The sequence below is a fragment of the Fistularia commersonii genome, chromosome 13, assembly GCF_037954325.1.
Source record: "Fistularia commersonii isolate RoL2024-O1a breed Wild chromosome 13, RoL_Fcom_v1.0, whole genome shotgun sequence".
Classification (NCBI taxonomy): domain Eukaryota; kingdom Metazoa; phylum Chordata; class Actinopteri; order Syngnathiformes; family Fistulariidae; genus Fistularia; species Fistularia commersonii.
This window is the reverse complement of record NC_141296.1, coordinates 2,652,232-2,676,727: the sequence shown is the minus strand read 5'-3', so window position 1 is coordinate 2,676,727 and position 24,496 is coordinate 2,652,232. Positions and strand designations below refer to the sequence as shown.

The 24,496-nt window shown below is 42.2% G+C and overlaps 2 protein-coding genes across 6 annotated transcripts in view; one reads left to right on the top strand and one right to left on the bottom strand.

Moving 5' to 3' along the window:
• apbb2a (amyloid beta (A4) precursor protein-binding, family B, member 2a) overlaps positions 1-4,688 on the top strand; it is a 56,827-nt gene extending 52,139 nt beyond the window's left edge. For all 5 annotated transcript variants that reach the window (XM_086158266.1, XM_086158263.1, XM_086158265.1 and 2 more), the window contains exons 11-14: positions 2,370-2,450; positions 2,558-2,673; positions 3,065-3,247; positions 3,844-4,688. In XM_086158266.1, coding sequence (XP_086014392.1) covers positions 2,370-2,450; positions 2,558-2,673; positions 3,065-3,247; positions 3,844-4,020 — 557 coding nt within the window. In that variant the 3' untranslated portion in view covers positions 4,021-4,688. The remainder of the gene's footprint in view (positions 1-2,369; positions 2,451-2,557; positions 2,674-3,064; positions 3,248-3,843) is intronic.
• A 1,859-nt stretch (positions 4,689-6,547) lies between these two features.
• Positions 6,548-18,311, bottom strand: LOC147227554 (protein NSUN7; the record flags this gene model as incomplete). The annotated part of the gene is made up of 9 exons (XM_086157686.1): positions 18,193-18,311; positions 17,957-18,109; positions 17,259-17,442; positions 16,188-16,425; positions 15,540-15,683; positions 14,677-14,778; positions 13,255-13,375; positions 12,127-12,253; positions 6,548-6,694 (listed from the first exon to the last, which is right to left on the bottom strand). Coding segments are annotated over exons 1-9 (1,335 nt in total), but the record flags the coding sequence as incomplete, so codon positions are not given.
• Between the last annotated feature and the right edge of the window lie 6,185 nt (positions 18,312-24,496).

The following is a 24,496-nucleotide window of genomic DNA, read 5'->3' as shown; positions in this document are numbered from 1 at the left end:
ACGTCACTCGCATCTTTTACCTCTAGACGCCGATTGTTTCACCTAAAAACCCCAAAAAAGGCGCGTTCAACAAGCTACTCTGCTAGTTAGAGCTTTTTATTCTCCGTTAAAACCCAAACAAAGACGGTTTAGCGCCCATGTTGCGTCCAATCCGACGTCGGGGTACGGATAGATATTTGATATTTCACCTTGCTAAATGTAAACGGCGCTATTTCGGTACCCCTGCTTTTTTTTAATGGAGGAGAATAATGAGCTTTTTCCCACCAGACAAAATCCATTGTTTTTTTGATTGATATCCCTTATTGTGTCCACGGCGGTCACAAGGGGACCAGTTTATGATGAATGCTCTGAAATGCTGTTTTTTAAATTGCGCAGATAAATGCGGTAGCTCATTATGAAGAAGTTGAAATGTAGGTCACTATCTGTGAAATATCGACGCGATTGTAGTACTTGATAGATTATCTACCCGGAGCTCTTTATTTTGCAATATTTGTAATATACTCGAGTTTTATTCCAGCTCTTGAACTTCCATCAATCAGAAGTCAATTTCAAAAATTACTTTTTTGGCATATTCTATGGCTTCCATACTGATGTTGGACAGATGTCAGGAAATGGAAATAAGTAAGAAATTCAATATGCAGCACATCTCGCTGCACTTCAGCATTTAAATCCTCACCCGCTCCATGTTTTATTTAAACAGTCATGTATCGTTGTTATTAACTTTCCATTTTACATCCTGGGAAATTAAAAAAAAAACTGACAATTCACACATAAAACGGCTTTTTAATCAAAATATCTTATTGAACCAGGTCATGCAAAAACACCTTTGAATTTGCTCCATATTCATATGTGGGTGTATTTTAATGGTTTTATGTTAGATCGGCGAGTGACTATAAGCCTCTACTCTTTTCACATGCTTTGAACACCGTAATTTATGTTTTGTTTTTTTTTTGGAGGGCTTACCAAGTAAAAGAGAAAATGGTTCTGTGTAAATATCTCATGTTACGGCCTATTTATGTACACATATATTTATTTTGTTATGTTTACCCGGTGCGGCTTATATTCAGGTGCGCTCAACTTTAACCTGCCTACATAAACGTTTACACTCAAGCGTAAGATTTAGATTCAAGCATGTGATAGATTCAAGATTAATTTTTTCTACATATAGCACAAGAATCATATTATTTCGTGACATTTCGAGAAAACATAGGGTTTTCCTCAGACGCTTATCAGAGATTTGTCTTAAAAAACATGTTATTGTGGCGTAATTTTTGGCACAAAGGATTGATTCCCTCCTTTTTTTTGTGCCTCTTGTTAGATATATTGTTACCATTTAATAATAATAATAATAATTTTAATAATTCATCCTTTCCCTGCGGGGAAATTCATTTTTTTTAACAAATTTTAATGTAAAAATAACAATGATTTTAATAATAATTCATAATTTTAACTTGATTTAAATAACTCGATTTAAATTTAACTAGATTTTTTCTCGCTTATGTAAAAAAGATACTTTTCACATATGTATAGATATGGAAACTTATTCTGAATCAAAGGTTTAAAGAAAACGAAAGAATATTGTATGCTAAAGAATTTCAGCATGCAATATAAAAACTTCTGTATATATGTATGTACTCCATATTTTATTTTTAAAAGTTAAAAAAAAATATTTCTGTGTAAATATCTCATCCACAAAGTGGACACCTGTGTGGCCTATATATGTACACATATATTTATTCATATTTATTTTTTTAGATAAACAATATAAAATAAATATAAAGGGTCTGAGCTCGAAAAATGGTGAAGATAATTACATATTGTTAAAAATGTTAATATGACATGACATGTAACAAAATGCATGAAAAAAGAGGGAATCCATCAATGCACATCCCATTTACAAATGGCAGCACTCTTGTACTAATTGTAGAAAAAATTATCGTTATTTTTAAAGCACTTTTAGTATTTTAGTTTTTTTTCAAACCTCTATTCAGTCGATATCCTAACTGCACAGCGGTTGTGTTTGTTTTTTCCTTTTTTCTCCGAGCCTAGGAGGTAAAGATACAGTCAATCTGCACAGTAATTCTATGCAGATAGAAAAGCAGGTGATCCTTTCTTGCGTAAAGCAATTTATTCTGCCAAGAAACAAAGGTGAGATGATTCACAACTGGATTTTCATTTTGGAAAAAACATCCAACTCAATGAATTCTCACATTGTCGCCTCACATCCTTATCATTTCACCAGCTTCCCAGAGCTGTAAATGATTTCTGTTGTCTCTTTTTTCACATTGACAGATGTTATTACACTCCAAACACATAATCTGTATGTCTATGTGTGTGTGTGTGTGTGTGTGTGTGTGTTTTCCTGATAGAATTTCCAATGCCAAAGACAGAGTTGGTACAGAAGTTTCACGTGCTTTATCTGGGTATGACGTCGGTTTCTCGCCCGATAGGTAAACCCGAGCCACGTGAAAGCTAATACGTTCAAGATTTATAACCATTACAAAACTCGAGGTCTTTAATAACATCCTTCATTGCTCTTCTTTATTTTTATCCCCAGGTATGGACATCATAAACGGGGCCATCGACAGCCTCGTGTCCTCTACGGGCAAAGAAGATTGGACCCCTGTTATACTCAGTATCGCTGATACTACTCTGGCCGTCATCAAAGAAAAGGCGAGGAACTAACCCGTCCTTAAAAAAATGCCAAAAATAAAATATATGTAGGTAGTTAACCCACTCGCAGATTCTAATGAAGGAGTTTGGTGCAGAAAATGTAGAGTTGTTGAAAAAAATGATAAAGCCGGGCGTAAAAACGGACAGAAATGGAATCAAAAATATATAGAAATTAAACATAAATTAAAGAAATTATATAAATAGAAATTGGTTTATCCAGAAATTAAATTTGATTTAATTTAATTTAATTAAATGTGAGTCAAAAGCACTGGCACTGGTTTAATTTAACTTAAGTTCAATAAAATTAAATAACATTTGATTTAATATAAAAAAAATATTCTGCTTTTTCTGTTGTGGCAAAGTAACTCCTCACACCTTCCTGTCCGTGCAGGAAGAAGACGAGGAGGTCCTGGTGGAGTGTCGTGTGCGTTTCTTGTCCTTCATGGGTGTCGGCCGGGATATTCATGCATTTGCCTTCATCATGGACACTGGAAACCAACATTTCCAGTGCCACGTGTTTTGGTGTGACCCCAACGCGGGCTGCGTGTCTGAGGCCGTGCAGGCGGCGTGCGTGGTAAGATCTTTTCTGCTTTATTCAGCACTTGCACAATCATTTATGTGCAAACGTGCAGGATTTTCTTACCTTTTTTTAAAGATTCGGGCAACATGTTTTCCTTTTGTTTACCCGCTGCTAAGCTAAGCTAAGCTAAGCTAATATAATATTGGCAGCCAGGTCTATACGCGCAACGAAGTTAGTTTTCACATGCAGACTTTCTACAACGTGGTGAATTCGTTGCCCTGTTAAGGCGAGCAGCTCCGCCTGATATTGAATTTAAGCTTGCAAAAAAAATACTACATCAGCATGTTATATCAAGTTTTACGGGAAAAGACGGGTAATTTATCATTCTCTCAAGCATGATTTACATTCCACCTGCAGCAGAATTTATCCAGGTCCAAGAGCCAATAGCAACATTTGCAGTTATTGTTGCTACTTTGAATGCTAAAGAGATATAAATACGGATACAATGAATGACTAAAGCGGCTTTTTCGGCCGCGGATTGGAAAAAAAAGTTCCTCGGAGAGCGATAGGAAAATGAATTTCTAATTTTCAATTTAAAAAAAAAAAAAAGCGAAGGAATCGTACTTATACGTTTCCCTTTTAACCTTCAGCTGCGTTATCAGAAGTGTCTGGTCGCACGGCCGCCCTTGCAGCGCGCCGGCTCCTCGTCTTCGCCCTCGGCAGACTCGGTTACCCGCCGAGTGACCACCAGCGTAAAGCGCGGCGTTCAGTCTCTCATAGACACTCTGAAACCCAAGAAACAGCCATCAGAACTTCCCCAGCAATGACCATCACAGTGACCACATCATCTTCTAACCAGCTCCTGGATGCCACTCACTCTTTATCGCCACGACAACACCGAATCAGTACCAGCCTCGGTAGCAAGTGATGTACATATATGTTAACACAACTGTGGGGAGAGAAAAACGGAAAAGAGAGCAGTTTTTGGGGAGTGTGTCTGAGGATTTAGGAATAACAAAAAACTCGTGTTTCATGATGAGGAATGTAAAAGCCGCAGCGTGTTTCATGCTGACAACTAGTCACTGGATGAACGGTGACTTTTGAATGCAACTGTTTTGAAGCAGAAACCACTTGCTGACTTATCTGGATGTCTGGGGATGGGTGGATACTGGATACACCGGAAGGGGAATCTTCTTTTTTTTTTTTTTTTTTTTTTTATTTCCAACAGACCGGTTTGACACCGAGTAGAGATCCCGGTCTAGACGGCGGCGCGACACCGACCTTTCAAAGCCCTCACGGACTGAAAAGATCTCGCTGTCGTGAGGATCGGACAGCCGAGTTGGGGGGGGGAAAAAATAAAATAAATTCATAACACACCGTAAAAAAAAAAAAAAAAAAAAAAAAAAATCCCCTAAAAGTGTGTTTTAAAAAAAAAAAAAAAAAAAATTTGGGGGTGAGGATGAATGATATGATTGTGAAATCATGGGAATGGAAATGATTGAATGTAGAAAGAGCTTATTTAGGGCACAAAACTTGTAGATACGAGCGGGAGGTGGTGGCAGGCGCTGGGGAATGATTTTTTGCATGTAAACTCGATGGGATGTTTTCAGTCGGAGTCTCGGGTCCGATGAGTGGTGAACACACACCAAATAGATGCGATCAGCACAAGTCATCTCCACGTGACCTTGACCGGATTTACAGTGGCACAAAAATAAATTCTTAGTCCGTATAATCTGATCCAATCACATGAATGACGATTTACTTTTTCCATCGCTCGACGGATGAGCAGATCGACGAAAGAACATTCGACATTTTTTTTTTTTTTTTTTCCAATATATATTTTAATGTTTTAGATTTCTCAATATTGTAAGTTTTTGCATACATTCTACAGAAGTTTTAAAATTTTAAGAATGTCACAATGCTTACAGTTGAGCTTAACAATGTCCTCAGGAAACTTTATGCATATAACCGAAATATACGCGATTGCAAGAGATCAAGGCTTTGACTTCAGCGGGTGTGAAAAGCTGGAGGTTATTTGAACAACGATACAATTATGGTTTGTCCTCAGCAAAGGTTTAGCTCTGCTCCGTACGTTAAGGGTGAACTTAGTTCTCGCTAAATCCGCCCGGTCGACTCCCACTCTAAACAAGTACGTGCACATCGCGGCAAAAAAAGTCCGCCGTCACCGCTTCCGCGGCTCCGAGCCGTCACTCGCACTCGACGTTAAATCCGTGAATGCGGTCTGCTCTTAAAATGAAACACCTGGACACGAAAACAAACGGGAGAGATGCTGTAAATGGTTTTAGTTTTGTTCTTCACTCATCTTTACACCATGTAAATGTTATCTGTTGTGACAATAAAGGCATTACCAAAAGGAAAAAGCTCTTTCAGTCTATCCTTGGGTTTTCAGGTTCCTGTTAGCCTTCAGCTAAGTGTCATTGAAGTGACACGGACCCAATGCTATCAAGACATCTGTTTTTAGTATCTGACCGCACCAAGGTTGTTACAAAGACACAGACACAGTAGAAATGTCAAGTAAATACTGAAGGACGTCTTCATATAAGAGACTCTTTTACGTTAAACGGCATTTGGAACGATTGGTGGTATTCCTTTAGGTTTGAAGTCGTCGCGTTTCCCGGGTCCGACCAGCGGTCTGTATTTGAGCAGGGAGTCCCTGGAGGAAGCGCCGACGGAAGGACGGAGAAGCACCGTTCGAATCGGACTCCTCCGCCGGACGCCGGACGCCGCTCGGCCGTTCTGGTTCGGGAACACGACGGGGAAGCGGACGGACGGAAGGGCGAGCGCCGCCGGTTTCGGCACATCCCGGCTTGCCTTACGAGGACTGACGACGACGGCCGCGAGAGGAAGGGTCGGACGCGCGGCGGAACTTGGCGGGGCGAATAAAGGTGCGCTGGCGTGTTTTAATGCCTTTTCCGGTTTGAAGGAAGAGGAGATGTTGTTTTCCGGTCTCTTGGAGTGACTGTTGCACGTGACGTTCTTCGAGGCCTGCAAGTGCAACGCTTTGGCTTTTCCTTAAAGTGAGGCGGAAGACGAGAAGAGGAAGGGTTTTGAAAGGAGAACACGCCATCGGTCGACAAGCACTTCCGACACCGGACAAAATTAAAATGCTAAACCGTCCGAAGCGACGACAACGAGCTCCCTGCTCATCCGGTCAGTCCGTAACATGAACTTACTTTAGAAAGTAACTTCTCAGAAGATGAATTTGGAGCAATCATGCCTACCTTGTGGTGTCTGACCCCTCTGGGGAAGTTCTTGTCGACAGGAGGCACTGCGGTCGCCGCTCTGGATCTCTTGGTTTTTACACTGAACGCTGACACACACTCGACGCTGACGGGTCCGAGCGAGAGTTCCTTTCGGCGGTCTTTTTGTGTGTCCTCCCTTTTTTCTCTTTTGACGGCCGGAGACCACCACGCCCGGGACGACGTTGCCATGTGACTCGGTCGGGGAAGCATCGCCGGCCCCTTTCAGCTCTCGATCAGACTGAAGAACAAGAATTTGGAAAAAAAAAAAGTGAGAGATGTTGTCTTCATAAAAAAGTAGATCCTGTATGTGTCAAATATGTTGAGGATATGAGTGTGGAGAGGAAGGAGAGGAAGGAAAGGAAGGAAAGGAGATGTGAGGAAGGAGAGGAAGGAAAGGAAGGAAAGGAAGGAGAGGAAGGACAGGAAGGAAAGGAAGGAAAGGAGATGTGAGGAAGGAAAGGAAGGAAAGGAAGGAAAGGAAGGAAAGGAAGGAAAGGACAGGAAGGAAAGGAAGGAGAGGAGATGTGAGGAAGGAGAGGAAGGAAAGGAAGGAAAGGAAGGAAAGGAGAGGAAGGAGAGGAAGGAAAGGAGATGTGAGGAAGGAGAGGAAGGAAAGGAGAGGAAGGAGAGGAAGGAAAGGAAGGAAAGGAGAGGAAGGAGAGGAAGGAAAGGAGATGTGAGGAAGGAGAGGAAGGAAAGGAAGGAAAGGAAGGAAAGGAAGGAAAGGAAGGAAAGGAAGGAAAGGACAGGAAGGAAAGGAAGGAGAGGAGATGTGAGGAAGGAGAGGAAGGAAAGGAAGGAAAGGAAGGAAAGGAGAGGAAGGAGAGGAAGGAAAGGAGATGTGAGGAAGGAGAGGAAGGAAAGGAGAGGAAGGAGAGGAAGGAAAGGAAGGAAAGGAGAGGAAGGAGAGGAGATGTGAGGAAGGAGAGGAAGGAAAGGAGAGGAAGGAAAGGAAGGAAAGGACAGGAAGGAAAGGAAGGAGAGGAGATGTGAGGAAGGAGAGGAAGGAAAGGAAGGAAAGGAAGGAAAGGAGAGGAAGGAGAGGAAGGAAAGGAAGGAAAGGAAGGAAAGGACAGGAAGGAGAGGAAGGAAAGGAGATGTGAGGAAGGAGAGGAAGGAAAGGAGAGGAAGGAAAGGAGAGGAAGGAGAGGAAGGAAAGGAAGGAAAGGAAGGAAAGGACAGGAAGGAAAGGAGAGGAAGGAGAGGAGATGTGAGGAAGGAGAGGAAGGAGAGGAAGGAAAGGACAGGAAGGAAAGGACAGGAAGGAAAGGAAGGAAAGGAGATGTGAGGAAGGAGAGGAAGGAAAGGAAGGAAAGGAAGGAAAGGACAGGAAGGAAAGGAAGGAAAGGAGATGTGAGGAAGGAGAGGAAGGAGAGGAAGGAAAGGAAGGAAAGGAAGGAAAGGAAGGAAAGGAAGGAAAGGACAGGAAGGAAAGGAGATGTGAGGAAGGAGAGGAAGGAGAGGAAGGAAAGGAAGGAAAGGACAGGAAGGAAAGGAAGGAAAGGAAGGAAAGGAGATGTGAGGAAGTAGAGGAAGGAAAGGAAGGAAAGGAAGGAAAGGAAGGAAAGGAGATGTGAGGAAGGAGAGGAAGGAGAGGAAGGAAAGGAAGGAAAGGAAGGAAAGGAAGGAAAGGAAGGAAAGGACAGGAAGGAAAGGAGATGTGAGGAAGGAGAGGAAGGAGAGGAAGGAAAGGAAGGAAAGGACAGGAAGGAAAGGAAGGAAAGGAAGGAAAGGAGATGTGAGGAAGTAGAGGAAGGAAAGGAGAGGAAGGAAAGGAGAGGAAGGAAAGGAGAGGAAGGAGAGGAAGGAAAGGAAGGAAAGGAAGGAAAGGAAGGAAAGGAAGGAAAGGAAGGAAAGGACAGGAAGGAAAGGAGAGGAAGGAGAGGAGATGTGAGGAAGGAGAGGAAGGAGAGGAAGGAAAGGAAGGAAAGGACAGGAAGGAAAGGAAGGAAAGGAGATGTGAGGAAGGACAGGAAGGAGAGGAAGGAGAGGAAGGAAAGGAAGGAAAGGAAGGAAAGGAAGGAAAGGACAGGAAGGAAAGGAAGGAAAGGAGATGTGAGGAAGGAGAGGAAGGAGAGGAAGGAGAGGAAGGAAAGGAAGGAAAGGAGAGGAAGGAAAGGAAGGAAAGTAGAGGAAAGGAGATGAGAGGAAGTAGAGAAGGAAGGAAGGGCCATGCCCTTGCTGCTGCTGCTGCTGGTTCACCTGCTGTCTCAGCATCAACCCACAAGGAATCCATTTCTCTTCTCAACACCTGAATTATTCACAAGCACAGGGTCCAACAGAACTGGGACACACGGACACTTTATTTTCATTTTTTTTCCGTTTCTTTTTGAAGGACTACGTATTTTAGCGCGTGTCGACACATAAATACAAACAGACACTTTTATACAAGCCGCCCGCGATTACCTGGACGCATTCGTACGAGTCGCAATCGGCACTTTAAAACAAAGGGCGGCGTGGACGTGCGTCCGCGCAGCACGAAGGTAAACATGTTTTCCGAACGCCGCTCTATTTCAGTCTTTGTCGTGCGCCCTGAACTTCATTGATGCTAACTCATACAGACAGGGGACGCTGAATTATTCAAAAGACGCTCTCCCTTCGCCTCGCTCGCTTTCCCGTCACCCCTGTAAATTTCACTTCGTCTCCACGAACCCGTTCCGAATCCGTTCTGTGGAAGTCCCTCGTTTCTTTTAACACTCCTCCGTCGTGAGACGCGACAGATCGCCCCGAAAACTGTTTTATTCTAATAAAAAGGTTTATCATTGCGCTCGGTATTTCCTGGCCGCTGAGTCCGAATGTATAAAATATACCCTAAACAATAAAGAAAAAGAGCTCTGAATAATTTAAGTCGTTCAGATCTGTCCGGAAGCGTTAGATTTCCTCCACAGAAGTCCAATTGTATTTTTACAATTTTTTTTCCCAGGAATTTATTCTGGAAGAATACTATTCGGCTCTTTATTGTTCCCGACCGTTCCTGCACGGGAGGCTCATAAAGAACTTTTTCCGGGTGCCTCCGTGACAGTCGATGAAAAGCTAGACAACATTCAAACACTTATGTAATTGCTATTTTTATGGTGGTTTTCAGGGCGCCACAATAACTTTTGATTAGCTGAGTTTATTGCATGTAGGGAGAAAAAAAAAAAAAAAAAAAAAAATCCTGTTCGAGGCACCATTACATTGGGTTTTATTATCTTTTCATTTCTATCTGTGGAGGTGTAAAACATGATGAATGGCCGAGGTGAAAGGCATAATGCGTTGCGTGAGGCCTCCATCGCGCCTGGCAGGGGCAAAAATGGCTTAATAACGAGGCGCTGGCAATCGTGAGTGCGACGCGTTTCGTAATGAGAGCGAAGCGTGTCACGTGGCCGTGTCACGGATAACGGCGAGGGCGGAGGAGCCCGGTCACGCGTGTTTTCAAAGGATGCTGATGCCGTCGGAGTTCCCGTTCGCCGCGCGGCGCATTGAGACGGTTAAAGAGCCGTAACGGTCCAGACGCAACACCTGAGCTGCGTTCAAAATACTCTGGAAAAGCACTTTTCAGAACTGAAACATTTAAAGATACCAAGATGCGAGACTGATGCTTATTTTGTGTGTGTGTGTGTGTGTGTGTGTGTGTGTGTGCATCTGGCAAAGTGTTCCTTTTTTTCCATTATTTTCCATGAGAGCAAGACATAATAGCAAAGACATAAGCGTCTTTGTGTACCTTGAAAAGCGCTATACAAATCGTATGTATTATTATTATTATTATTATTATAATTGTTCTTTGACAGTTTTCTCACCAACAGCTTTCTCTCATCGACTAGCAGTGCCTTTTGCTCGCTCTAAGCGATCTCAGGCAAAACTGTTCTCAGTTCTACCACCTCAGTGGTGGAACAAACTTCCGGAAGCAACAAGACTAGCATCATCTTTCTCAACCTTCAAGAAACAGGTAAAAACTTTTCTCTTTCAGGACTTTTTACTGCGCTGATGCCCCAGATCAGGTTAGGCACCAAGTTAGGCTATGCAGTGTGTGTGTGTGTGTGTGTGTGTGTACGTTTGTGTATGTCTTTGTCAAAAAAAACAAAACAAAAAACAAGCTTACTGTTCTGTATATTTCCTGTGCATCTTGTATTTGCAAGTGTATTTGCAGTCCCTGTGTCGTCTATTGTAAGTCGCTTTGGATAAAAGCGTCTGCCAAATGTAATGTAATGTGTTCATGAAATATGTATGAATTTCATGTTAATTTTGAATTAAATCCTGAGTTGTTACTTTCTGAGACCGTGTTGATGGACGCCAATATACGGCTGATGATTTGGTAAAAAAAAAACACAGCATGCGTTACAGTCGCTTCCCGGTATTCCTGTCTTGGAGAACCACGGCAGAAATCGGATTTTACATCTAGAAGCGCTACGTCAGAAGATGCTCAAAACGGCCCCGTGGAAATTTATGACCATCCCAGACGGTCCGGCGGACACACACTCATCCGGTAAGAGGTCTGACCGAGGCTCTACCGGTGTATTCTGAGACACACCTATAACCAAGACTTTTTTTTTTTTTCTGCGTCTGTTCTGTGTGATAGCAAAACCAAAAGTCGTATGAGGAAAATCTGCCGCTGGAGCCTAAGGCGCTATCGGTGAGACGTTTTTAGAAGAGCACCTGGAGATTGCCGCTGAGGATAAAACGCTTTATTGGACACAAGAGCCTACAGCGTTCGCTTCTTTTTCTTTTCTTGGATATTAAATCCCTGACCTGCTCTGATGTCGACTTCAACTTCCTCGCTCTCATTCCGATCGCTCCTCATCGCGTGGAGATTTACCTCGTTTCTCTTCGTTCCTCCTCCGCTCTCGCTTCCGTCAGCTTCACCTTTCTCCTCCTTAAGCCTTTTTTTTCTTTCCGTTTCAAGGGTCGCAACGCGTTGGTCATTTTCACCTAAACCCTGGCTTTCTTTTTTTTTTCCCAAAAGGCATTGAGAGTTGCTGCCTGCTCTGCACCGCTCTGGCATTTCCAAATGCAAACATCCTCCAACAGCTATTTCCTCATTCTTATTTCTAAACTCCTCTAAAGGCCGGCCGCTTAAACCGCCGTCAAACCAAACCCCGTACGTATTTTTAGAAATGATCGCACTTCGCGATACCGTCCTCTACAAATTAAAAAGGAAAACAGTGTTTCGCATCAGCGCAGGGAGATATTCATGGTTCCTTTTCTCCAAGCAGCATTTCAATTATTGAAGAAGCCTGACAGGCAAACGTATGACAGCCAGCCAAGCATCCAAGCATCCGACTGGTAACGCTCACATTTAGGTCAAGCTCAAACGTTTTTTTTCAGTCATTGACTTTAGTTTTTACCGCCAGCTGCTAAATGACAGCTGTCTGACAGGCAGCAGCAGGGGATCGATAGTGATGCTTTTTGAAGGATCTTAACTGCAACAGAAATCTAGATCTCAAAAAAAAAAAAAAAAAACCTTACTTATTAGGACCATGAATGTCCGCTTAAAATAATTTACGTTAGGTAAACAACTGGTTTTGTTAAGCAAAACTGATGGAGAATATCCCTCACTTAAGTTAGTCCACAAAACTAAAAATAAGTAAGCATTGTGTTGAGATACAGTACGTTCAAAATGACCTATAACTTCATTCCGTTCCGTTCAACTTTGACTCTGTGAGATTTTATTATGGTTTCCGTCACGCTCACCTCTCTGGTGAGAACAGCCAGGAAGCAGCCGTTATTCTGTCCCGAGGGTTTCAGCACGAAGAAGGAGCCGCATGAATCTCCTCGGCCTTCAGTCTGGTCAAAGGAGCTAAACGCCGATGGATTTGGCCTGGGTTAAACACATAGACGGAGCAAAGTTGAGTTTACCGCCATATATATATATATATACTGCTCAAAAAAATAAAGGGAACACTTAAACAACACAATGTAACTCCAAGTCGATCACACTTGTGTGAAATCATAGTGTCCACTCAGGAAGCAACACAGATTCATTTTGACTTGTTTTAAGGACATTACATCAAAGTTGGATCAGCCTGGAGTTTGTATTTACACTTTAATTGTGAGTGCGATTCCTAATCCAGACCTCCATGGGTTGATACAATTGATTTCCATTGATCATTTTGGTGTGATTTTGTTGTCAGCACATTCAACTGTGTAAAGAGCAAAGTATTTCATAAGAATATTTCATTCATTTAGATCTAGGATGTGTTTTTTAAGTGTTCCCTTTATTTTTTTGAGCAGTGTATATATATACTGCTTTAGAAGTACAGAGGTAGGAATTTTCACGGGATCATAAATGTCTTTGGGGTTATTTTAACATTTAAGTAACCCGTGATACAAATAATCATTATTACAGCACAGCGCGATGATCCACACCGCCAACCTAACACTCGCTGGAGCCGCTGAGGTTGTGTGTCTTCCAATGGGACGGATGCAAAAGTCAAACATTACATTTAAAAGGCACAAGAGAAACACAACTTGTCTTATGAAGATTTGCAAGGTCCAATAATGACTTGATATCCGTCATGTCTTGTTTATTTAGGCCCCCGGTGTTGCCGATACCTCGCAAGCTAAGTTATTAGATTTAAGTATGCATAAAACACTGGCACTGAAACAATATGTGTAGTATTTAACGTCTCTATAAAATTGATAAAACCAACAACAAAAAGCTGTCAAAAGTTAAGCCATCGGAAAACATTTCCCAGAATTTAAAGACACTGGATCTGCTTCTCGCTTTGCTCGAGGTTCACTGAGATTTTGACAGAAGCCTGTCTGAAGAGAGACAAACAGCCAGGAAGGCTTAGAGACATCTAGGCAAACATGAGCGACCTAAAGTTTCCTCCCTCCTCCGTCTCAGCGTCCAGTCGTGTCAGGGCTGCGCTCACGACCTCCTCGTTCTCCTCGGGATAAGAAGAGGATGTGGAGTAAACCACCGCCGACGCCCTGGTAACTGGAAACAAACAGGAAAGCGTGTCAGTGACGGACAGTAAGCGAGTTCAAGTACAGCAGCTGAGTAAAGTTCTGAGATACCTGGAAGGAAATTCATTATTTACATTAGATGCAGAGAAACTTTTGCACAGAACTCGTGTCACGGGGGAAAAATTTCGTCCTGCGAGCGCACGGTTGGACATACAACAAAATTACCACCGATACTTTTTAAGCATCGTTTGAAGGATTTATTGGGTATTGGGTGTCAAAGATCTGTTGTAAATGCAGATTTTTTCAGAATACCAACACGGTTGTATTCATGTTTATCCGGTACGCACCTATCTATCTGATTAGATACATACAATGCTACTCTGTTTGACTATATCTAATAATCAAAAAAAAATATAAAAACTCAAACAATCAATGTGATTTACAATATGACCACAATATGCACAAACACAATGAAACTTGTGAATGATATGCTTGCTTGTTGATTTCGGACTTTTGTAAGTTTAGATTCTGCCTTGCTGAATAGGTATTGCTACCAACAGTCAATATGGACTTGTTAAGACATGGTAAATGGGTTCAAAATACGAAAGATCCTGATGAATAAACCCTTCTGAGCTCCGACATTAATGCCTAAGGAGGTCTGTGTGAGTATATATAGATGCTTGTATGCATTTATCTTTGCACGTGTCGAGGTTTGGACGCTCAAATGAGACTCTTGACTCAACTCAATACGCGCCCACCATCAATTAACAGTATCATTAGTCCGGTCGGACCAAAAAAAAAAAAAATCTCGGGGCCGATCGATAGCAGCTTGATTTGCGCGAAAACCTTGACGATCATGAGTTCTGTAAAAAGAGGAGCGCTGAGGGATACAAGACGGAGTGCATCCTTCGGGTGTAGCTCACCACCAACGCACAACCTAGAGGAATGAAATACTCCAGAGGGGAATAACACAGGATGCAAACCCGTAGAGGGCATTTGAATGGAATCTGAAAAAGTGTCTTTCGGTAATTCGCTCCATCTTGTTCGGGTCGCGACGGAACAGCACAATTAGTAATAACTTATTTGACAAACGTGCTGATGCAGATTCTCGCTGACTGATGCACAACGAAGTAAGCCCTCCTAATTAAGGCTGTGACCGTCTCCCGGGGAAACCACGAGCATCAGTCTAATGGTAGGGGAGATTAGATAATTAGAGAGGCTTCATTGTGTTTCAGAGGTGAGAGAAACAAAGCACTCCTGACTGAGCTCAGATGGTGCGGATGCGGGAGTGTGTGTGTGTGTGTGTGTGTGAGCAGGTGGTTCAACACTCACACTTTAAGGCATGATCAATATCCCTCCTCTGCTGTGATATCAGAGCTTCCAGTTTGCTCTGGGCTATAGAGCCGTGGGATAAGTCCTGCAACAGGTCCAAGTCTGGAGAGATAAACCAGCGCTTTAGAAAAGGTAGGTTCTTGGAAAAATAAAAGAACATTCTGTGTCATTTACATTCACATGAGCGCATGGACGGCCTTTATTTCACATGATTTGAATTATACATAATGGATCTTGAACAATTAAAATTATTTGGTGATCAAATTTGTTACTTTTGGATTCAATCTTGTCAAATAGAAGCTACGTTCAATAAAACCCTTGAACTTGTCAACCGTGTTTTAATTTGAATGGTTTTGTTTTGAAAAAAGAAAAATATAGGTAACATCCTTTACCAAAAAGAACAGGCGTTTCAATGTTTACAATTTATTGTATCAAATATTTGCACTGACAAATTAATATGTATCTAGAGAGAAATGTGATTATTTGATTGTACTTCATAGATTATCGTATTGACCTTTAACATCTACTCCATGATACTCCATCTGCATGTAGCATGTAATCATGAATTATGAAAAGTCAGTCATTTAACACGTTGCACATTGGGTTATTGATAGAAAAAAAAAAATATACAACTGTATCTATTAATTAAGTGTTTTTTTTGCATGAAAAATGTTAGTGGTGATTGAGCATTATAAAAAAATTGGTATTATATCATATTATGTGACGTTCACTGCCTTTTAAATAAATAGAATGCTGTGTGAACACCACTCAATAATATGTGTTTACGTTATTTGTAACCACATTATGTGTTGCGTAAATCTATAAGACGTAAAATGCATGGGTGTGATCTCCGTACACGTTACCTCCGTTCTCCTGCAGTATGAATTCGACAGCGTTGCTGATTGCAGAGACAGAACACTTGGGAATTAACAGGATAACGCGCACTTTTTGAAGCCGCTTGTCATCGCTGTCCAAAGACTGGAAGGTCTCGGGCAGCAGCATCACATCTAAGCAAACGTGCACACAAAGCAGCTCTGACAGTCGGCGTGATCATGAATTTTTCAATTTTACAGGTAATATATCCTTACTGTCACCCATTTTTAGCGCGTTTTAGCTGTGCCAAAAACTTGGGTTCTGTAAATCTGCAGCCCCATTTCACGCTTCCAAGAAAAAACGACAAGCTCACACACTTTTGTTTTCTTCATGAATAAAAAATGTCGCAGCTATTTTGAGCAAAAAATATATTTACATATCGCACGTAATGCAAAAATCTCAGCAAAAATGATCAGTTTTAAGGGACGCTGATCTTCATAGAGTCGTTCGGATGTCAGTATTTGACCCCACTGAGTGTCTTTACACTATACAGCCCTAATTCAGAATTGCATGTGTGAAGTAAAAATTAGAGGAAAGATATTACGTTTTCTAATGTGTCGTGATTAAAAACACAGCCACAGGAGGCAAGATGGACAGATATTGAAAAAAAATCATGGACCCGTTGATTTTGTGCCTACTCTTGCAGTCCACTCGGCCGACGTCTCGCCGCATCTTCTCCCTCTGAGCTCTTGTACAACCACTGACGCAGACGTAGACTTTCGACTGGCCGTTGCTGCCGTCGGCTTTATTTTTCTCGGCGATCAGGGAGGCGATGTGCGTTACGGTCAAGCCGGAAAAGCAGCCCACCACGAGGACGTCTCCTCCATCTGGTAACAGCGCGCTGGCAACATTTGAAGACAGGCTGCAAGACTTATCCTGTAGACACATCAGAACATCTTTTGAAAGATGAGCCCAACAGTGTGAAGATCCCAGACCACAGCAACTCTTAGCATACCCTGATGAGATTAGGGGAGATGAAAAGAGTACGATATAAGGATTTGATAAAAAACGGCTGATGGGTTTGCAAACAAGAGCCAAAGAAGTGAAGAAAACATAAAAAAAGGAAAATGCAAAGTGAGTATCAGTGCTTTCAGATGAGAAGAAAATTGTCCCGCACTCAGTTGGATCCCCGACGGAAATGTCGCTAAAGGTATTCCCGTAAAACGGGACTATCTTTTGAGTGTTTGTTGTCAGCTTCCAGATCACAGAAGTGACAAAATAGGGTGCAGAGGCAGAGGGAGAAAATGTAGAAAAATAAAAGGTAGATGGTATGAGGGAGCGTTATTAAATGTGAAAGAATAGAGTTGACTAATTAAGCGGCGGTGTTGAATATTTATCGAGTTGGCTGCAAAACCTGACTTAATTGTCTGGTAGGGCCCCGCACTTCTTGCACTTTATAAGGCGGCTTGACACTAATGGAATCAAAATTAAATTATCGGCCCCGGCGGACACACACAAATATAATATCTTTCTTGCTTTATGGATCAAGTTGAAGGATGACCGCGCGAGCGTGCCTTATAGGAAATATTTGTTTCGGCACAAACTGATCTTGCCCATCATACGAAATGAAAACATTCGGCTCAGTTTCAACGGATCCATTAAGCGAGTGAAATCGTAAATGTCACAGGGGGATATTCGGGGCCGCAGAGGTTTCCAAAAGTCAGCCGAAAGACTCCCCCCCCCCCACCCTCGCTCTGTGCATCTTGTACCTGGATGATGAGTTTGCGGTCACAAAGAAGTCTGGTGGAAATCAGTTCTGCTCTCAACTGAGCGGGAAATACCAGCACATCCCCACAGTGGGCGTCCTGGCAGTAGGTCTTCCCCTGCAGCTCCACGACTGACTTCACCCTTGAGAGGCCGGCGCTCTGCAGCACCCTTTGGATCTCATCAGGACTGGAAAGAAGGGCGGGAGCAGAAGAAAGTGAGAAGTCGAAGAAATAGGAAGGGCGGTCGTCATAAATAATAATAGAATGGAAGCCTTTTGTGGCCTTTTAAAGTAATATGCACTATAAAACCATTAAGACACACACACACACACACACACACACACACACACACATACAGAGCATGCCGCTAAAGCCGATAGGTGACCTTTTCAATCCTAGGGCATGCTGAGGGTTGTTGCTGATTGAATCTGTCCACAGAAGCAGGATTTACACCTAAATGAATCAGGCTGGCGGGGCACATGGTAGGACACACATTATTAAACACTTACACACAACAACATATAGACATGCTCACATGCACAAACACACACACAGGTGCTTTAATTGCGTGTCAGCTTAGTGAGTGGCCCATAAAACACTGGGTAATGGGTGAGCGTGTCCTGCACTTTTGTCTCTTAGACATAATACCATGAGTTTGTGTACTATGTGTGTGTGTGTGTGTGTGTGTGCGCCTCGCCGACCTGCTCCTCAGACTGTTGACCCATGCATATAGTGGAAGGCAGCTTGATCTTTCCTGCTTTATCTTCACGCTCTCTGGCAGGACGCACTCGATGGTCAGGAGATCACGCTTGATCCTGCAACGCGCCAAAGCGGCTTCTAGCTTGGTTTTAAACCTACAAAAAAAAAAAAGTCACAAACAAATTCAGAATCTGTTTCCCTTCTCAGCGTCTGTTTCCCGACGCCCGGCTTTCTTTACCTGAGAAGCCGGTTTTGGACATCTCTGACATCCCGTATGAACTCTTCCTCCTCACCGCGGTCCCACGGGAGAAATTTCCTGTCCAGGAAGTCGTAAAGCATGACTGCAACAAGGCTCATCTGATCATCTGGCTGGAACACAGAAGCAAAGTTAAAAGTTCACTGGTGAATGTCATTTAACGGGAGAGCGGGGAATAGGAGGGAGGAGGGCGGGCGCAATGGTTGACAGGAGTGTAATAATTCGGTCGAATGGAAATACGGTTCGATAGCGAATATAAGACCCGTAGTTCAATACACGCGCAAAACGTATTGCAGAAAAAAACATAAAATCAAACGTCTCTGATTTTTTTATCTATTCTTCCTTTTGCATGCAAGCGTTTTATTGTTTACTTGTAAAATCCTCCTTTGTTTTCAATTATTGACTCCTACATACAGAACATCCTCAGCATGTCTATTGAATCTACCTGATAGTCTGATGGATTCCCGGCTTCACTAAGTATATTGCAATTTTTCTGTGTCGTAATAGAGTGCAACCATGATGCATGGTAATAACCCTTATGTCTAATGGTCTAATTATTAATAGTCCTATTAATATGCTTTTATGATGGGACGCTACAACCGAGTCCGATGAGTGCGAAATGAGCTCCGGCCCGGATTAACACCGTGTGACGCCCCTAACGTTGCCTATTTTTCATTTATTACACATCCACATTTTCATATTCTTTGGCGTATTTTTGAATTTTGGGATTTTCAATATCTCCGCAATGTGTGTCCAGGGGCTTCACGCGTTTCTGATCTATGTAAAAAAAAAAATAAAATAAAAAAAAAAAATCACCCCCACCGCCACCACCCCGGCATTAACCAAAGGTCACACATAGATAATCGACCTGGGAACTTAAAATAGCCGCGTTACACTTAGCCACTGAAGAATACCCTTTTATTGTATGCTTGTTCTATATTGATTTAGAAATTTAATCATCCATTTTGCTCACGCTGTAACTCCAGGAAGTCTGATCTTGACCTTTCTCCAGTCAAACCTTTAAATACAAACCTCGGTCGACATCTCTGCCTCTCCTCCACCGCAACCTCTCTCCCCTCTATTTGCTGCTCAACTCGGTAATCGTAACCGTATCTTCCCGGGTCGTCCCTCTATCTCTCTTCACACATTTCTCTCCCTGAGGTATGGAGAGCACCATCTGCAGCAGAGCCAGACGAAACCTACTCGGGAGCACCGACATCTCCACAGGTTCACCACTGGGCTATAATGGACACTCAAGTGCCAGATGGGCTCAGGTAGCTCATTAGTAAAGATCAAATATTTAAATATTTACAATGATTTCCAGATGAATTTGATTGAATATTTTATCTCATTTCAGCACTCCACGTAAAGTTTATCTTGCCCTTTACCGAGGTTAAGCCCTGGGGTGTGAGAAAATTCCCAGCATTGCATTGCCTAGCAACAGCAACCTACGGAAGGGAAAAAAAAAAAAAAGGGTTGTGTTTAAACAATATAGGTCATGCTCTGCGACACGAGAAAGGTACTCGGTTAAACTTTGAGTCAAATATTTGTAACTTTGATGAGCCACTATCCGCTTGGGTTTGAATATAAGATGGAAAATTGATGCTCCGTCGACTCTGCGTGAGAGTCGGATTAGTAAATCTTCAGGCGGCGACTTCTCATTCCAGTTTTGGGTTTCCTCCAATCTGTAGACAGACGGCGCCCAGAGTCTGAACATTTTTATTGAAGTTTCTCACAGTTTGTGCATCACTTACCATAATGTAAGTTATGTTAATGACTTTTAAACGCAGCAAAAAGTACTACAGCTGTGCAGAAAGTAACGCAACAGTGACACCATTGAAACAGTTGGCGTTCATCACTCACACAGCCAGACTTTCAATCACCTCCCCGTGGGTGAGAGTTGATAACCGTCTTCTGTGGCCAGCAGGCAGTTTTTCATACCTTTTTTTAAAAGATCTGAGGATACAGATTGTTGAAAGGCCCGGAAGACCTCTTCGATACCGACGTCTCTGTGCGACAACTAGCTTATCGCCACCCTATTGAGACAGGACCAATGGAAGACTTTCTCAGGGGTTGAACAAACTTCCGGAAGCAACGAGACTAGCATCATCTCTCTCAACCTTCAAGAAACAGGTACAAACTTTTCTCTTTCAGGACTATTTACTGCACTGATGCTTGAGCTGCCCCAGATCAGGTTAGGCACCAAGTTAGGCTATGCAGTGTGTGTCTTTGTCAAAAAAAAAAAAAAAACCCCAATAACCCAAGCTTACTGTTCTGTATATTTCCTGTGCATCTTGTATTTGCAAGTGTTATTTGCAGTCCATATGTCCTCTATTGTAAGTCGCTTTGGATAAAAGCGTCTGCCAAATGTAATGTAATGTAAAAGACTGGCTACTTCTTCAGTCTTATCATTTCTCTGTATCTCAACACCTGGACATCATGCAGGTCCACCGCTCACAACTCACTTCCATGTCAAATAATGAAAGAGGAACTTTGTCAAGGGCGCTCGTCTTATTGTTCCTTGTTGACTTGTACTTCAGAATACTTGCATTAGCCGCATTGCTCACCCTTCATTAACCAATTACTATGTGAGGACACCGGAGCTTCCTGAAGGATTTTTTTTTTTTTTTTTTAGAAATGCTCCACATATAGGAAAGAGACATCACATCGCAGGCACTGTCTGACACTGGAAAGACTCCCATCATCTTGTTTTAGCGATTCGTCGAGGAGGCTGAGGGCCGAGATGTTCAAAGATACATCACGCAGGAACCTCTGCTTGCTCAACAAGACCGAGACCCGAGTCTTGGGTCCTGTCCGGGCCAATTTTCAGGGATCCGTGTGAACGTTCCACGGTCGAGTTCGTCGAGGCACGTGTACCTTGTGCATCGCGAAAGGCCTTATGATTTGTACCTTACTAATATTAGTTTACCCCAGACGAACTGTTTGCGGTGATGCCTGCCATAATGATGAATCTGGTCTCTGTCAGCCAATGGCCATATTGAGGACACTGAAGGGTGAACTTTGTAGAAAGAGTTGTTTCTAGCCTCTAAATGATGAACCGCATAGATTCAGGGAATTGGACCACTAATGAGAGCTTTTATCGTTTATCAAAAAAACGTAAACATCAACATCAGATTCATACGAACGAAAGCTGCGTCATCCAGAAATACCGCAGTCAGATGTGAGAAGAACCCCAATGAAAGTGTTGAAGTGCTTTAAGTTTAATGAATAAAAGCAATTAAAAACAAAGCAGGGTGAGTTACAGATGTATTATAAAGATGATAGATTAGATTATAAAGACGGTGAAATAGGGTGTGTAGGACATTCCTGTGAGAGGGAGATAAAATTGTTTAAGAGTTATTGAACGTGGCAGCATAGATATGCTGCGGTAGCTCTTGTGACAGTGACTTCCAACCTGTCTGTTAAAGAACGTGAGCTGTTCCTTCTCACGTGGGTGAAGAAGAGGGTGATCAGAATTATCCACAGTGGACACCAGATCCATTAGCGTCCAAGTCTCCACCAGCGCTCCGGACGAGTACCGACGGCAGCCAATTTACGGAGCTAACTTTATTAATCAGTTTATTAACTTGACTGCTGCGCCCAATTCACATCCCAGGTGACGACAACAGATAAAGGTGTTTTCTTCGCCGCGAGCGTTTGCTCCATTATGGTCATTCAGGCTTCCAATATTTGTCATTTGCACTACCTCGATATATTTTTTTTTCATGGGATTCACATGCTTATCTGCCAGCCCACTGACTTAAATTAAAAGGTCTATTATACAGCAGCGCATAAAGAAATATTTATCTGAAACATTACTCGGTTTCCCTGGGTGAAGCACAAGGGCGGCACGAGACATGATAAGTGAAATAATGCACGAGCGTCGAGGTAAAGCATCACGCTTAAGACACCGACACCAAATCCTCCCTTGGTATAGACGGTAGCTTTTATCTGTATTAAATCTTTTGGAGAGGGCTGTAAATTACAGCATGTTAAAAAGTCGTTTGAGGTTCTGCAATTTGCATAGATTAAAAGTACCGTATGATACGGGAAGATGTTTTGGAAATGTATCACTATATTTTAAATAAATGGGATGGACAAGAAATAAAGAGAACCTCTGAGTACAACCCAGCACCGCCTAACAGCGCCATAAATTCCAGTCCCAAATTATTGCCATATTTTCAATCTACTTTTTAAATGTAGACTGAAAAAGGAAATGACTACGAACCACAGGAAGATTTATAGCGGAGGTTTATGCATTTTAACTTATGCTTAAGTTGTCGATAAATTTCATGGTGCGGCCTATTAACCGAATTGCTTGTCCTCGATTTATTTTTTAATGCGGGAGGTCAAGTCATATCTAAGATGTTTTTTTTTTTTAAACGTTTTTAGAACATAAATATGCACAAATAACGGCACCTACCTTGTTTCGCACAAGGACCGAGCCTATTTCCTATGAACATACATTGTCACGTTTTAATTCTCAGCAGGATTTTGGTTTTAAATTCCTCTGCCTTGTTGTGAAGTGAGCCCCAGGCGCTTTCCATCAGCCAATATCTTCATTTTTTTCATTGCCGCCTTTCCCAGTACCTCGCTTTTCTCCCACCAGTCTGTCCCCTTTATTTCTCCTCCCTCCATCAAGGTTGAACTTTATAGATGGCGGCAGTGTGAAAGCAGCTGAGAGCGACTTCTAAAGACGGTCTCATTGTGTCTGGGTTTTATTGTCTTGCTACAGGGATGCAGAGTAACGACCTGCCACCAATACATAGGTAGAACCTTCATTTCACCCTTGACCATACTTCACAAAGCTACACTGCAGCATATATAGGTGTGTGTGTGTGTGTGTGTGTGTGTGTGTGTGTGTGCCGACTGCCTTCCAGATAACCATTTATGTGTAATTATATGTATATGCATGTTTGTGTTATCACTCAAATAGACACATTGGATGTCTTCAATGAATTACACTCCATAACTGCTCTATCTCCTGTTTGTACATTCATCATCTCAAACTTTCATTGCTCTTCCCCTCCACTGGGTGACAAGCTCTCCAGCCTCTGCATGTTTATTGCCACCCAGACGCTTGGAGAAGCGGCAAAACACAATTGGCACCTTTCCACAGTTTCTGTTATGTGGAGTATTAAAAGTAGGGCAATAGTACATGCAAATTTCCACCGGATCGTACCCCGTTCGCTGCAGTAATAGCGTGCTCTACCGTTTAACTGCGGGAGGATTATGCACGCGCGGGGAATCGTGCATTTTCACATTTAGCAGAAACACATCAAAAACCTCAACCAAACACAATGTCCCTGAGCTGTTAGAGCATTCTGATTACATCATTAATTAATGAGGTGTTATAAAGGAAGACGCCAGATGTGTTCTGCCACATCGTACCTTTTTAGATGCTTCACTGCTAATGGATGGATTTGGTATCGATTACAGGATGAACTTGAAGAATCAAGGTGACGTGTGAGTTGCTGAGAGGAGAGCCTTACGGCAACACATGAATATTACCTTTGCCAATTAATAGTAAAGAGAACAGAAGAGAGAATACGTGGACGGCTGGATCAGCTCTCAGACGTGAACATTGCAGAGCACAGAATACAGCGGCGCCGAATGATCAAAAGCATTTGTGGAAAAATTCTAGACGGGAAATACTAGCATTCCAAGACTTAACAACAATTGAAGGAAATCGAAGAAAAGATTCGGGCACAAGTTGCGCTTGATTTGTTACTTCGAACAGCCGGAGATCTAAGTTCTGTGGATTTGACTTACGAGTGAGTGAAGGCAGCTATCAATTATGACATCCTCCAATAGGTCTTGATCTGGAAAGGAAAAAAAAAAGAAAAAATACAGTAAAAAAGTAATATGGGTACCAAGATAGGAATATGGGTATTTCAATGGCTTATTATGTGTCAAAGTAGTTACAATGCTTATTCTTAGAATCATTAGTTCTGGTGTGAAATTATTGCTGGAAAAAAGAATGACTCTTATCTATTAACTGGTAAAATACGTGCTATTAACAGCAAATCAATATGTAATGATGGAACGGTGTCTTTAGACGGAGATTAAAAAAATCTGACACCAAGCAAAAGTGTTTCCAGGGGGCAGAGCCCCAAATTATCCGTATTTAATTTGAAAAGATAATTCGGTAAGATGGGAGCTTTAAATTGCTTCGATTAAAAGCTTATTTGGAGCTTGATTACACTTAATGTGACTCTTTATTTTCCCTATTTCTTTCACTTGTCCAATCTGTAGCATCTCTCTCTAGTAGCACAGAGAAACCTCT